Here is a 15826-nt window from a genome sequence, read left to right as displayed (position 1 = left end):
GTACCCACATGCACTGAGAATTATAACAACTATTATGTCCCAGTTCTGCTCTTCTTATATAAATACAGTGGCTCCTGAATCCCCTGTATATAGCATCAGTATTTGCTTAGTAGCCTTGTGTAACAATACCCTTCTTTTGCTAAGCAAATACTGTGAATCACTTCAGTTGCTGCCTCCCTCAGTACTTCCTTCCTTCTCTTACAACGCTTACATGCTGCAGAAAGGGGGGGAGGGGGAGAGAGATTTAGCAGCTAATCCAAGGCAGTTTTAAGTAAAGCAAACTATACAAAGACCCTAGTAGTAAACACTGTGTGCAAACACTAAAACAGAAACAATATTGTCCATTAATATTCTGACTTCTAAAACAATCTAAAACTATACTGCATCCTGTCACATCAAAGCACTGAATAGCATATTTCCCTAAATAACAGTCTGAATAAAGAACTTAGGAATTCATACAATATGTCAAAGAGTATAATAATAAAAGGTCAATTCCCCTTTCTTTAGCAGGACTCTTTTAGTATGTTAACATTTAACCTTTAATTAAAAAAAATGAAACCAACGTTTAAAATAAAGATGGCATACTGAAAAGCAAAATGCCAACCTCATCTTCATTTCCAAAAATGCCTATGGGTTCCACACTGGCTTCGCAGAAATTTCAATTCTTAGAAAAGAAAATATAACTGGTTAGAGGTCCATATCATTAAATAAATGTGTCCATCTGTCCAGAAAAGAAAAAGGTCAGCTAGGGGCTTATAATAAGTATTCTGGAGGACAGAGGGGATAGCAGGGAGCAAAGTTTGCTCTAGAGGTTAAGGTGCTGGGCTAGAAACCAGCAGTCTCTGAGTTCTAGTCCCACCTGAGGCATGAAAACCGGCTGGGTGACCTTGGGCCAGTCTCTCTCTCTCAGCCCAACCCACCTCACAGGGCTGTTGTTGTGGGGAAAAGAGGAGGAGGAAGGAGTATTAGGTATGTTTGCCACCTTGAGCTATTTATAAAAATAATAAAGGCAGGATAAAAAATAAAAAAAACTTCAGCAGTTTGTTTCCTAGTAAATTGTATTTTATTATTCGCAACTCCCACTGTAGCAGCCATTTTCTAAATAGGCAAACTCCCCATAGCAATAATTTTTGAGTATCCACAACATCTAATCAAAATATCATATGTGCCCACTGGGTCAAAAAAGCTAAGAAACCTTGCCATATGCTCACGGGGAAAAAAAATCCTTAGCATGAGCTAGTTTATTTATAGCACCTAAAAGACAACCGTAATTTTATTACCTTACAATAATAGTCCCATACTGAAGGTAAATGGATGGAATTCCCCCATCTTCTCTAGCCCAACAAATTTATTATTCTAGTTTATCATCCAAAATTCATGGCTGGAAAATGTCATTAGGTTCAACCACAAAAATAAAACTTTTCAAGTTCTCCAAATTTTGTGTCAAGTTTGATGTTACAAAATGGGGCTGAATGAAGGAATGTAAAAAATAGGTTTACAGTTAACCATTGCTTTAGATCAGTCCCAATATGGAGGCACTGCTTTGAAAGCAGAGTTTAGGGTGCTATTGTTACTTCATTACCCAAAGGCACAAAGGAAATACTGTAATTGTTCTCCCTACCTCTAAAATGTATGTATTAAAGTAAATTCCTGCAATTTTTCATGAAGATAGTTGTTCTACCTTCAGGTGAAGCCCTACTGCACCATTACATGCTTTTCACATACATCTACTGAAGAGGTGTACACCACTTGTAGAGGAGAAACAGCCGTATTGACAAATTAAAAATAATCACAGGCCACGAAGAATAGCTGGAATGCCAGTCAGCTGTTTGGTGGCTAGCAGTACAGCAGCAGCAATGGAGCTGACTGGAGCTGGCGATGTCAGTGAGGCCTGGAGGTGTTGGAGGCACTTGACAGCATGTCTTTCAGGGTAGCAGATCCTTCCTGGTGGCAGCAATGCTTGGTGTCATGTCTCCCATTTCAATGTTCTGTTAACATTGTAACGTTTCACATGTCAACTTCTTTCCCATGTTCCTTCACCCTCCAGGGTTTTTCCATTCCTCCGCCCTCTGTTGTTTAACACCACTGGAATGTGTGTTTGGGTTTGCGCTCCTGTTCAAGGTTACTTTCCCAGGCGCGTGTAACGGCTCCTAGCACCTGGGAGGGGGTGCACACTGACGGGTGATTGGGGCGGGACTGGCTCACAGGCAAAGCTTTTAAGTTTGTATTTGGCGCGCTTTTGCTCATTCTCAGCTTTCTCTGTATTTGCATACTATTCCTTTAATAAATCAGTTATCTTTAAGCCCGAGCTTGTGAGACTGAGTATTTGGGATTAGGCAACCATTACATAAAGCTGAGAATCAATTTCAATCATCTTCCGCTAGCCCCATCCAAACGTTGGATAAGAGGGAACGCTAGCGATGACCGACCATCCGCCTCGCGCGAGTGAAGGGAGCGAGGAAGAGCTAGAGGCGGCAAGGACCCGGCCAGCTCTAACTTCGAGAGCGCAAAGAGCAGCACGTCGGGAGATGCGGGATGTCCAATTGGATGAGTTACTGATATCTATGCAGGAGAGCCTGAGGAGTGAACACAAAACTGTAATGGAGAGGGCAACGGGGAGGGGGTCTCCACAACTATCCTGGGAGCCCAAAATCCCCTTGTCACCGAGGGTGGTGGTAACCAACCAACCCCTTGAAGAGCCGGTTACTCCTGCTCGTATGAAAGCACTTGAGGACAAAATGAATCTAATAGTGACAATCCTGAAGGATCTCCCCAGGGGTGCAGAGCCAAGTCAGGAAGATTGGGAGGAAGAGCCGTCACAAATGGCTTACCCCAGGCACAGCACCCTACCACCCAGGGGAAGAAGCACAACTCGAGCATCCCGTCAGGTGGGGGGGCGAGAGGCAAGACCTCCTAGAGATCGGGCACCCCTGGGGGCTCGGCGTACCCTGACGTTTACGGAGCCGCCACAGCCAGCTGAGCCGGTAAGAAACTTCCCACCGTTTGGAGTGAAGTTCGATGGAGATCCCACTGCACTCTCCTTCTTTATCACTAATGCTAAGCATTATATGGAGGATTGGGGCCGAAGCTTTCGTTCGGAACACGGCAAAATCAATTTTATTGCCAATAAACTGAGAGGGAGGGCAGCCGATTGGTATGTGCAACTGTGCCAAACCGAGGCCACAGAATTAGAGGATTTCGATGACTTTTTGTGGGCGCTTAAACAGCATTTCGAAGACCCTCTAGCCCAAGAGACAGCCAAGAACTCCTTGAGGAAACTCTACCAAGGGTCCCTCACAGTTGCCAATTATGCGCTGGAATTTAAAGCCTTATCAGGGAAGGTGGAAGACTGGTCTGAGCCAACGTTAATTGAAATGTTTAAGCAGGGGCTAGAACCAGAAATCCTCCGGTGGGCACTAGGAAGAGATGACCCTAAGACGCTATACGAATGGATTCAGTTGGCGGGCAGCGCAGAAAATGCCCTGCAGACCTATGCCCATACTAAAGAGCTTAGACAATCCCGACTTGCCAGAGGAGTGCGCCCGACCGGACTTCCCAGTCGCCCCAAACCAAGAGCCTGGGAAGAGGAAAGGGAACGACGATTTTCCAAGGGTCAATGCCTGAGATGTGGAAAAGAAGGGCATCGCGCCACTTCGTGCCCTAGACACCGTCCAGAAGAACGGCAGATGAAACCTGCAGTAAAGTCGCCTGCTATGCCGCGAAAACTGAAAGCTGCCGTCGCAGAATTGGACCCACCAGAACTACCATTCGGGGAAGAGGAAGAAGAATTGCAATTTGAACAGCCGGCGGGAAAAGCCTACCACCTGCCCTGAAGGGCGCCCTAGGGCAGGTGGAAGAAACCGGGCGTGATCACGATTCGGTGAGTGGAAACTTCCCTACACTGACTGTAAAAGTTAAACTGGGATCAAAAACCAAAACTGTGGAAGTTTGGGCCATGCTTGACTCGGGCTGCTCCCGTTCCCTTATGCACCCTGATGTCGTAGCGGCTCTGGAACTGCCCACGTTTCCTTTGCCAAGACCTATGATCTTCACCCAATTGGATGGAACTATGGCGGGAGGGAAAGCAGTCACTCATTCCACGGGACTGGTTGCCTTGCAGATGGGTTCCCATCGGGAAAAACTGCCATTTGTTGTAGCTCCAGTGGGGGGTCCTCTGGTTATTTTAGGTATGCCCTGGTTTGTACAACAAAACCCTTTCATCAACTGGCTATATAGAACTGTGACTTTTGCAGATGGATTTTACAAAGTACCCGAAAAGGATCTTCTAGATGACATGGAGGGTGGAGGGGTAGCGTACACCACTGTACAAACGCTTCAACCTCTTGAGGGACTACCCAGTCAATATCAGGATCTAGCTGATGTATTTGGGGAAAAGGAAGCAGATCGCTTACCACCCCACCGAAAAACAGACTGTGCCATTGAATTCTTACCTAATGTAAAGTTACCTCACCCAAAAATATACCCCATGTCTCCCAAAGAGCTCACTACGCTAAGGAAGTTCATTGACAAAAACCTGGCTAGGGGTTTCATTGAGCCTGCGAACTCCCCTGTAGGAGCTCCTGTCCTATTCAGACCAAAAAAGGATGGGTCACTGAGGCTTTGTACCGATTTTCGCGGGCTCAATGCGGTCTCAATATTAAATAAATATCCTTTGCCCCTGATCAAAGATATGTTATCACATCTGGCCAGAGGCAAAATCTTCTCAAAACTGGATTTGAGAGAAGCCTATTTTCGTATTCGCATAAGGGAAGGGGATGAGTGGAAAACGGCGTTTAACTGTCCTCTCGGGGCTTTCCAATACAAAGTCCTACCCTTTGGTTTATCAGGGGCACCTGGGGTTTTTATGCAACTAATCAATGAGGTCTTGCATGACCACCTATTTAAGGGGGTACTGGTGTATTTGGATGATGTATTGATTTATACTGAAACCATGTCAGAACATATTCACTTGGTGCGTCAGGTGCTGGCTAAATTGAAAAAAGCAGAGTTGTATGCTAAACTGTCCAAATGTGCCTTCCATCAGTCACAAATTGATTATCTAGGATATAGAATTTCCGCTAAAGGCATTGAAATGGACCCTACTAAGGTGGAAGCCATTGTGGCATGGGAGCCTCCCCGTACCAGGAGACAATTACAAAGTTTCCTTGGATTCGCCAATTTCTATCGGGCATTTGCCCAAAATTTTGCTGAAATCGCCCTCCCCCTCACTGAACTGTTGAAAACTAAGGCGCAGGGGGATACGCGACGTTCAAAAAACCCAGGAGTGCTCCTTAAATGGACTCCAACCTGTCAACAGGCGTTCGAAGCGCTCAAACACATTTTCACCACTGAACCAATTTTACAGCATCCAGACCCTGCCAAACCATTCATTGTACAAGTGGATGCTTCTGATTTCTCAATCGGAGCACTCCTACTACAATCTGACCAATCTGGCGCCTTGAAACCCTGTGCTTACCTCTCCCGCAAGTTCACTGAAACAGAGAGGCGATGGCATGTTTGGGAAAAGGAAGCTTTTGCTGTAAAAACTGCTTTAGAGACTTGGCGCCACTTATTAGAAGGGACTTCAAACCCTTTTGAAGTCTGGACTGACCATAAGAACCTGGAGGCACTAAGCACCAGTCGTAAACTCAGCCCCAAACAGCTTCGCTGGGCTGAGTTTTTCAGCCGCTTTGACTTCACCCTTAAATTCATCCCAGGCAAGAAAAACTTTCTAGCGGATGCACTCTTGTGCCGACCTCAAGATGCTGGCCCAGGGCCAACAATTCAAGGTACCGTCTGGACCGAAAAACAATTGAGTTTGGCAGCGGTGATGTGCAGTCAGGCGCGAGCGCATCAAACGCAAACTCCAGCCGCCCCGCCTCCCAGCTGCGTGCCGCGCTTGCCAGTTCCATCGGATTTGCAACAAAAGTTGCTCCTCCACCTTAAAACTGACACTTGGTTACAAACAAATAAAAACATTGTAACTTTCACCAACGATTTTGCTTGGCGCAACGATCGTCTCTATGTGCCTGAGGCTTTGCGTAAAACAATCCTCCAGCGCTGCCACGATGACAAGCTGGCTGGCCATTTTGGTTATTTAAAAACACTCCACCTCGTCCGGTGGCAATTTTGGTGGCCAACGTTGCTCAAAGACCTTAAAGCCTATATCACAGCCTGCCCTGTTTGTGCAGCAACTAAGCGCAAACCAGGCAAACCGCAGGGTCTCTTGCAACCTGTCGCCACCCCATCTGTCCCCTGGCAAGACATATCCATGGACTTTATCGTTGACCTACCCCCCAGTCAACGAAAAACCGTCATTTGGGTGGTCAAAGATTTTTTCTCGAAACAAGCCCATTTCATTCCATGCGCTTCTATCCCCACCGCTCAACAACTGGCACGCCTCTTCCTCGTTCACGTGTACCGCCTTCACGGTATCCCCTCCCGTTTGGTGAGTGACAGAGGCACACAATTTACGTCACAATTTTGGCGGGCATTTTTAAAACTTCTAGGCACCAAGCAAGCCCTCTCTACCGCTTGGCATCCGGAGACGGACGGATCTACGGAAGCGGTCAATTCTACTCTAGAACAATATCTGAGAGCTTTTGTTAATTACCAACAAGACAACTGGGTCGACTTACTCCCTTTTGCAGAAGTCGCTTATAACAACGCCGTTCATCAAAGCACTGGCCAAGTTCCTTTTAAAACTGTCTTTGGTAGAGACTTTGTTCCTATTCCTGAACTTCCACATCCACATTCCCTGCCAGCCTCACTCACTGACTGGGCTGACTCTCTCAAAGACTCATGGCTCAACATTCAACAAGCTCTCCTCCATTCCCAAGCCGCTTACAAACGCCATGCTGATGCAAAGCGCTCTCCTCAACCAGCTTTCACTGTGGGTGATAAAGTCTACTTATCCACCAAATTTATCAAGTCACCACAACCTTCTAAGAAACTTGGCCCTAAGTTTGTCGGTCCTTTCCCCATTGTAGCACAAATTAACCCTGTTACTTTTAAACTTGCTTTGCCTCACAACCTCAAACGTTTACATCCTGTTTTCCATTGTAGTTTACTCAAGCCCTACCTGCCTTCGGACCGTTGGCATCCCCAACCCGTGCCACCGCCTCCGCTCATGATTGATAACCAGCAACACTTTGAGGTGACGGATGTCGACTCTCGCCGCCTGCGCTCAACTTTGCAGTACCTCGTCCGTTGGAAACATTTCCCTCATCCTGAATGGGTCGCTGCACCTGACGTGCACTCCCCTCGTCTAGTGGCACGCTTTCACTCTGCCTACCCTGACAAACCAGCTCCATAGAAATTTTTTTTGGGGGGGGGGCAATATGTCATGTCTCCCATTTCAATGTTCTGTTAACATTGTAACGTTTCACATGTCAACTTCTTTCCCGTGTTCCTTCACCCTCCAGGGTTTTTCCATTCCTCCGCCCTCTGTTGTTTAACACCACTGGAATGTGTGTTTGGGTTTGCGCTCCTGTTCAAGGTTACTTTCCCAGGCGCGTGTAACGGCTCCTAGCACCTGGGAGGGGGTGCACACTGATGGGTGATTGGGGCGGGACTGGCTCACAGGCAAAGCTTTTAAGTTTGTATTTGGCGTGCTTTTGCTCATTCTCAGCTTTCTCTGTATTTGCATACTATTCCTTTAATAAATCAGTTATCTTTAAGCCCGAGCTTGTGAGACTGAGTATTTGGGATTAGGCAACCATTACACTTGGCAGCAGTGGATTTACTGGGTTTTTTAAAAATGCCAGCAGGCCGCGGGTCATAGGTTGTACAGGCCTGATCTAGAGTAATAACAGTATCTCCCTGCAGCCATCCCAATGATTTTGAATATATATTGAAAAGTATATTACTCCTCATCCATATATCTAGACCCCTTTCAGCCAGGTTTCAGGCCCGGTTATGGGACGGAAACGGCATTGGTCGCACTTATGGATGACTTCTGGCAGGAGCGAGATGGAGGCAGTGCATCCATCCTTGCTCTTCTTGACCTCTCAGCGGCTTTCGATACCATCGACCATGGTATCCTTCCGGACCGACTTAGGGAGTTGGGGGTGGGCGGCATAGTTCTGCGCTGGTTCACCTCCTTCCTCCAGGGCCGGTCCCAGTCGGTGTTGATAGGGAGCGAGAGATCCAGCCCGCGGCCCCTCCTTTGTGGGGTACCGCAGGGTTCGGTACTCTCTCCGCTCCTTTTTAACATCTACATGAAACCACTGGGCAAGATCATCCGTCACTACGGGGTGAGGTATCATCAATATGCAGATGATACCCAATTATACATCTCCATCCTGGGTGAAGTAAGTGATGCTGTGGCCACCCTTTCCGAGTGCCTGGGGGCTGTGGGGGCCTGGATGGGGAACAACAGGTTGCGGCTGAACCTGGGGAAGACGGAGTGGCTGTGGATTAATGGCTCCTCGATTTCTGGGAAATTGTCATCTTTAGTTCTGGACGGGGTTGCACTGCCCCAGACAGACCCGGTGTGTAACTTCGGGGTCCTCCTGGACTCACGGCTCCTGCTCAAAGAGCAGGTGGCAACCGTGGCTAGGAGGGCCTTTGTGCAACGTGTTGTGCGCCAGTTATGCCCCTTCCTGGAGCGAGAGTCCCTTTGAACGGTCACTCATGCCCTGGTTATCTCCCATATAGACTACTGCAATGCGCTCTACATGTGGGTACCCTTGAAGAGTATCCGGAAGCTACAGCTGGTGCAAAACGCAGCTGCGCGGGCGATCTTGGGTCTCCCAAGATCAGCACACGTCACTCCTTTGCTCCGTGAGCTGCATTGGATGCCAGTATGCTTCAGGGTCCAATTCAAGGTGTTGGTTATCACCTTTAAAGCCCTGCATGGCACGGGTCCGGGTTAACTGCATGGCACGGGTCCAGGTCTCCTCCCCATCACATCAGCCCGTCCCACCGGGTTATGTAGAGAGGGCATGCTACGGACCCCGTCTGCAAGAGAATTTCATCTGGCGGGGTCCAGGAGGTGGGCCTTCTCTGCAATACCACCCGCCCTTTGGAATATCCTTCCCCCAGAAGTGAGATTAGGTCCCTCCCTCCTGGACTTTAGGAAACAGCTAAAGACCTGGTTCTGTAATTATGCCTGGGGCGGGAGGGAGAGTAGCCATTTCTGGGGATGGTTAGTTTCTTAGAAGGACCCAGTTCTGCCTGCAAATCATAAAGAACTTTTAACCATTGAGGTTTTTATTATATTTATTGTATCTGTATTATAGAGATTTATAGTTTTATATTTTTATCTATCTTTTATTGTAAACCGCCCAGAGTCCCTTTTGGGAGATGGGCGGTGATAAATTTGATTAATAAAATGAAATAATAAATAAATAAAATATTCCCTAGCCATTTAGTGAGATTTAAACCAGCACAATATAATTTGGCTCAAAGCAAAAAAAGGAGTCCTGTGAGCACTTAAGATTCCACACAGATAAATTCATTAACACCAAACCATTTGTCTGTACAGGACAAATGTGACTTCTACTGGCTTTCCAGTGTATTAGCATCCTGTTTCCAAATATCTTATTAGTGCTGTTTAAGATTAAAACCTGGATCTTCTTCATGCAAAATATATGATGCATCAGTGAATCACTGCATGAGCAGTTGCAATGGCCTTGTCTTGTACAGCACCTTATACTTAGGAAGCATAAGAGATTAAGGAATGTAAGAGGAAGTATTGCAACTCTTTATTTTCTTCAAGAATGGGAGAGGTGGCTTTATCAGCAACAATATATTCATTTTCCAGTTGCAAAACAGCTGCAAAACAGTACTAGGACACAACTGACACTGGCAGCAATGGAATAAAAGTACAAGGGTATTTTTAAAGCAGCTTCTACCAGTCTTCAAGACAGGATATGTGATCATTAGAGTTTTAAAAATCCAGGAATGTAATTATTGAAAAAATAAGGAACTTAGGAATTTTGATGTTCCGCATTTGTTTCCTGGTTTAATCTCTACAAATAGAACCTTGGATCCCAAATGTTGAATGTAATGTCTCTGAGATCTAAAATATGTCTTTCAAAAGCTGCAATATTGCATGGATAACACTGAAGAGAAAATGGAATAACAGTTTCTTAAAAAAAAAAAAGGTCACCTTCACCAAATCAAAAAGGAACAAATGTGAAGTATGGAAATACAAAAGAAAAACTTAAGATTGATTCTTAAATCTACAGTATATCCTTTCTCCACACTATTTTATACAACAGGATATGAAACATCTTTGAAAATGCAGGACCCCTGAAGGAGCCAGGTTTATTGTTCTGAGTTCCTGTATTTGCTGTATCAAAATCTATCAAGCCAGCTTCATTCATAGGTTTATACTGACTGCAATTTGTAACTGTTTAGCAATTTAGTAACAGGTGATATTACACAGTCAGGAGAACAGCATGCTTCAGTATAATATGAATCTTGAGTATAAAATACTTGTCTGTATCTCTTTTCTCTTGATATGACAGATATTAGTAGAAAGAGAAGAGCAACTAAGTCACAACAGGGCAACTTTGTACTACTTATTCTTTGAAGAATGGCACACAACTCTGAAAGCCTGTGCATCTTGAAGTATCATTAAATATCCCTTGAACTCAAAAGAAGCAGCTTAAAAGCTAGAAGCATACCCTAAAACATAGCGGAATGAGGCTTTCAAAGTATTACTAGCATTAGGTAGTGACAGGAGCGCACACAAAATGGAAAATGTGTTGCTCATGTATGAAACAAACACATTGTGGCTCAGGAATCTAGTCAAACTGTCTGGGCAGGTTGTGACTTGTCTTAAACTGACACACAGAGCCTCCTGGTTGTTTTGAGTAATGTCCGAAATAAAATTCAGAGGGGTGTTCAGGGCAACCTTACATTGTCTGTGTGCCAGCTCATATGCCAATCTTCCCAGAGCCTTCTTTCCAGGAGTTTCTCTCAAGGGACACACTACCTAACACCAAATGGACTCTGCCCAGAGTCACTTGTTGAGATAGGCGGCTATAGAAATCAAATAAATAAATAAAATCTGTTCCATGCACCAAACCTTTTGTGTAAGGAACATTTTGCAGATACCTAGATAGTAGTACACAATCCAACTTAACAGAAGTAACCAAACATCTTGTTTCAAATACCACCAGTTTATTTAATATCAAAACAATATCATATTTTGGAGAGGATTCTTTTAATGGAAATATATCCAAAATTTCACAAGTTAATGGGATCATAACAAGTACCCTACATACTTTAAAGAACTCTTATCAACAAAGCTTTCTACAATTAATAGTACGTATATAAAGTTACCATTACAGCAGAACAAACTTTAAAATACAGCTCATTTGAAAGCCATGGCATTATACGAATTGTGACATTTTTTCAGCAATCCTATATTTGTGTCACTGTTATTTCCCTTTTAAAGAAAAAGAATATAGGACTTATTACGCTGTTATATAATTTGTTATTTCATAGAGAAGTATCATTCACATACTTGAATAACAAGAAACATACTGTATAGCATAAATTGGTATCACATTTTGGCTATTAAAGTTATAAATTCAGAACTCTGACTTAATGCAACATGTTACCAATTTGCACACAGGATTTTCAAGTGCACAAGGTACAATTTTTTCTTAATTTTTTAGATTTTTTGCTGAAATGGGAATAAAACACCTGCAAAAGAAGGCAACAGCAGAATCAGCTGATGCTCAGACTGCAAACATACTAGTTGTTCAGAGTTCAGATAGCAAAGTGTAAATTGGCAACCTGTCCCTAAAGACTCAGGGACACACACGTTAGGGGACTTTAATTGGCTACAGTTCTCTGATGCATGCCTGTTTACGGCACCCCTAAGCACACAGCTGATATCTACAGCTCATGTCTAGCGTGTTAACCATGGACAATACTGGTATAATCACAGCACATTAAAAATGTAAAGCACCTCTAATACAACCCTGCCTCAAATTAAACCCAGTGGACCATATGTCACAGACATCAACTTTATTCACATATTTAAACATGTAACAAAATCAGGTACAGCTGGATTCAGATCACTACAAAAGCAGAACTAGTTCTATCATTCAACAGAATAAAGTAGTACTATATGGCAAAATGAGCCAAATTCCCCTTACTGCTCTTTTGATCAGCTGCTCGGAGCAATCACTTCAACATCTCTAATGTGTGTGGCTGTTTAGATCAGCTTGCCACTTCAGCAAGTTGCCTATGTGTACTCCCCTAAGGGTGTCTTTAGGGTGATGCCTGTAAGGTAGGCCATAAGTTGGCTAGCTGTGCTACTATCATTATTGAAGAATACTCAAGAAGAAATAGCACATCTTCTTTCTATCTGAAAGTGACAATCTACATGGTCTGGCTTGAAACACAAAACTACGAAGTCCCTAACACTGCACTGGTGGGACATACCCTACAATACATAGGAATACCTATACATCAGAGACCTGGTACCTCTAATTATTAAAAAAACTCACATCTAATGTTTTATACTTCACTACAATTCTGTCTACATGTGATTACAACATGGTTATTGCAAAAGAGATATATGGTCAAACAAAGAAGTATTGGGAAAGTTCCCCAACTAAAGGTCACTACCAATGGACATTTCTCTTCACATCAATTACATGTTACTGAAACTGTTGTATATTTCACATTATTTTGTAACAAATGATCCCACCTGAACTGTTTACTTTAACAAAATAAAATTACTCAACAAAGTGATTAAGAATACAGTTAAAGTGGCTCCGTAGTCTGATGGAGCAATTCCAATCAATGTTTTAAAAAGCATCCTCAGGAGGCCAAATGACTAGCAATTAAAAAAAATAAAATAAAATCACTGAAAATAAGTGATTGATTCTTAACAACTGAAGAATTCTGTAGGTAAAATACTGCACAAAAGTTAGGACTGGGTATACACTCAAGCAATTTTTATATAGTAAGCAGTGAGAGGGAGGGCAGAGAAAGCATGTTCTGATCTTCGTAGTTTCGAAATCCCTGAATTTTCCCCAAGAAGCAAAATAGGACGAAATCAAAATATCGATTAAACGGATAGAATACAAAATCCAAAATAGTTGGACGATTCGCCTTTTAAAGAACGCGTGTTCCTTAAACCCAAGTTTAAAGCGCTCAATCTGACAGAGTATACCGGGGGACCCCGATCTCGTGAATCCATGATCTTCAGGATACGATACTAGCTGTCGACCAGGGAAACCGAGCAGGCACCGGGATGGTGAGGCTGCTCCACGCTGACAGGTCTGTCCCCCCCACCCCCACCCCCGTAAGACAGGCCTCACAAAGCAGCCGGGCGGCCCTGTCCGCTTGCCTCGCCATCTCCGCAGGACACGCTTGCCTCCTTCCCACAGGCTTCAAGCTCGCTAACCTCCCCCGCCACATGAGCCACTTTCTCACCGTGCCGCCGTCCTTAATGATGATCTTCTTGGCCAGCAGGATGCTGCGGTTGGCGGCCCTTTTCTTTTTCTTCCCAACTTGGGTCATTTTACCATCCTCCTAGAGGGCCGAGGGGGAGAGGGGGAAGCGGCGAGAGAAAGAATCGAGGCGGGAACGTTTTCTTTTCCTTTCCCGGCGGCAGCCAGGACGTCTCTTCCAGCTCAACAACAGCACCCCTCAGTCTCCCGCCAGTGCCGCCATCTTGGGGAGAAGAGGGAGGGAGGGGGAGAGAACAACAACCCCGCCGCACTAGCGGCGGCAGCAGCCCCAGCCGAGGTTCACATCACGCGATCACCCGATTGGTTAATGAGTGTTGCACGTGAGTGGAGAGGCCTCGCCCCCACAGAGCTCTCAATGAGAACCAATCGCTCTTCTCGATCCTTTTGCCTCCATTGGACATTTGGGAGGGGCACGTGAGAAGAGCGGACGTTGGAGGCCCACTGGCGGTTGGCTTAGTAGGCCTTGACAGGAAGGAGGGAGAGGGCGTGTGAAGCGTGGGTATCCCTCTTTCCTCTTTTTAGCTCTACGAAGAAACGAACGGACCGAGCGGAGAAGCCCGTACTGTAATAGGTTGCGTTTAGGAGAAGATATAAAATGGTCCACTTGTAGGTTTCCTGATTGCTTATGCGGAAATTTCCTGAGATTCACTCACTTTGTTTTTACTACAAACCGCCGAGGGTGGTTGATAAATATGTTCGGTAATTAAACTAATTCTGTGAAGTTATTGCCCGCGGTCTACGTTATAAAACAAAATATAGATAAACACTTTTGTGGCACTACAATCGTTGTCAAGGTATGAGCGACTCATAGGTGCTCGTGGTTTTTAAATAGAGACACCTAAGATGACCTATCATTTAATAACAGATCAAATGAGTATCATGTGTATGTCGTTTGTCCCTTTCTTGTCATCACATCACATAACACGACATGGATTTTTAAAGATTTTTATAGTGCTTCTCCCAAGACAAATCTAATGCAGCAATAGGCAACCTGATGCCTGCCCCTCCAGGTGTTTGGACTTCAGTTTCCATGTCCTCCAACCAAAGTCACATTCTCTAATAAGGACACACCACTGTGTCACAAAAATGTAAATTGAACTATGATTCCACATGTTTACAGGCACCACCAATCCCTTTCCTTTTTTATTTGTCCAAATGAAAGAATGACCAAAATTAATTCAGGATAAATTAATGTATCCTAAAATAATTAGGATAATGAAATAGAATTCCATTATCAAATAAAATGAAAAAGGATTTTTTTAAAAAAAAGTTTAAAATCACTCAAATATACGGCTACTTTGCCACATTACTAAACTGTTAAATTATCAATTCTTAGAAACAGAATATTTAAATTTTAATTCAATGGACGCTAACATTTTACGTCACTTAAGTGATAACTGTAATAAAGTGGCCATGAATGAATGAATATAAACTTAACACAGCTATAAATTACTGCAACTTAATATTGTAAAATGATAAGATGACTGTTTTCAAATTCTGTCCTGAGGGTCCATGAAACTCTAAACAGGGAAAACAGAACTATCTCTTGACAAATAGCAATGGCGACTGAGCAGAATTTGGCCACCCCTGGAAGTCATTTCTGAAGTGTCTGTTAGAAGGGGGGGGGGGGAAATAAGATTGGCAGCTGCTTTGCTGTGACTGGTTGTTAACAGAGTTTTTATGTCAATTTCAATAAAAGGGGCAACTTATTTATTTATTTAATTTATATAGCCACCCATCTCAACAAGTGACTCTGGGAGGCTTACAATCATAAAAACCATAAAATGGTTAAAATAATTAAAAACACAAAATAAAAATATATGGTCACCAAGTAAAAAATGCATAGATGTTAATATAGTCAAGAAAAGGGGCCCTTAACATACTTGGGGGCCCAGGCCTGATCATAACCAGGTCTTCACAGCCTTACGGAAGGCCAGTAGGGTCGGGGACATCCTGAACTCTGAAGGGCGAATATTCCAGAGGGCAGGTGCTACGGCAGAGAAGGCATGCCTTCTAGTCCCAATGTGTTATTGATTACTTTCCTGCAAGGGACATGGAGATAGATGGTGTGCCATTGAATCTCCCTCCCCAAAGGGCTGAAGGTAAGACATTGAATCTCACTAATGTAAAAATTCTTTTACGTGTTGGGTGTAAAACTTTAGTAAGATATTTAACCACTGCAAATGGTCTCCCTAGCATGCCTGAATTACAGAATTTTTGTAGTAAAGTTTAGGTCCTTTTGTAAGTCTAGATAAAAAAATTAATCGTTTTATTTCCAACAGAATTTTCTCATAGCCAACTGAGACCAGATATTGCATGGAAAGTCTGCAGAGTCTTAGATCATTTCAATTAACCATGAGGAAGCCAAGTTACCTTGCAGG

At 44.0% G+C, this 15826-nt stretch overlaps 1 protein-coding gene across 1 annotated transcript in view; it reads right to left on the bottom strand.

The window, feature by feature from the left end:
* MFSD14A (major facilitator superfamily domain containing 14A) overlaps positions 1–13710 on the bottom strand; it is a 31787-nt gene extending 18077 nt beyond the window's left edge. Inside the window, exon 1 of the mRNA XM_063298314.1 lies at positions 13408–13710. Within this exon, the coding sequence (XP_063154384.1) occupies positions 13408–13494 (87 nt within the window). The 5' untranslated portion in view covers positions 13495–13710. The remainder of the gene's footprint in view (positions 1–13407) is intronic.
* Positions 13711–15826: the final 2116 nt, after the last annotated feature.

This window comes from Candoia aspera, chromosome 3 (assembly GCF_035149785.1).
Source record: "Candoia aspera isolate rCanAsp1 chromosome 3, rCanAsp1.hap2, whole genome shotgun sequence".
Classification (NCBI taxonomy): domain Eukaryota; kingdom Metazoa; phylum Chordata; class Lepidosauria; order Squamata; family Boidae; genus Candoia; species Candoia aspera.
The sequence above is the reverse complement of the archived record's forward strand: the minus strand, read 5'-3'. Positions and strand labels throughout refer to the sequence as shown.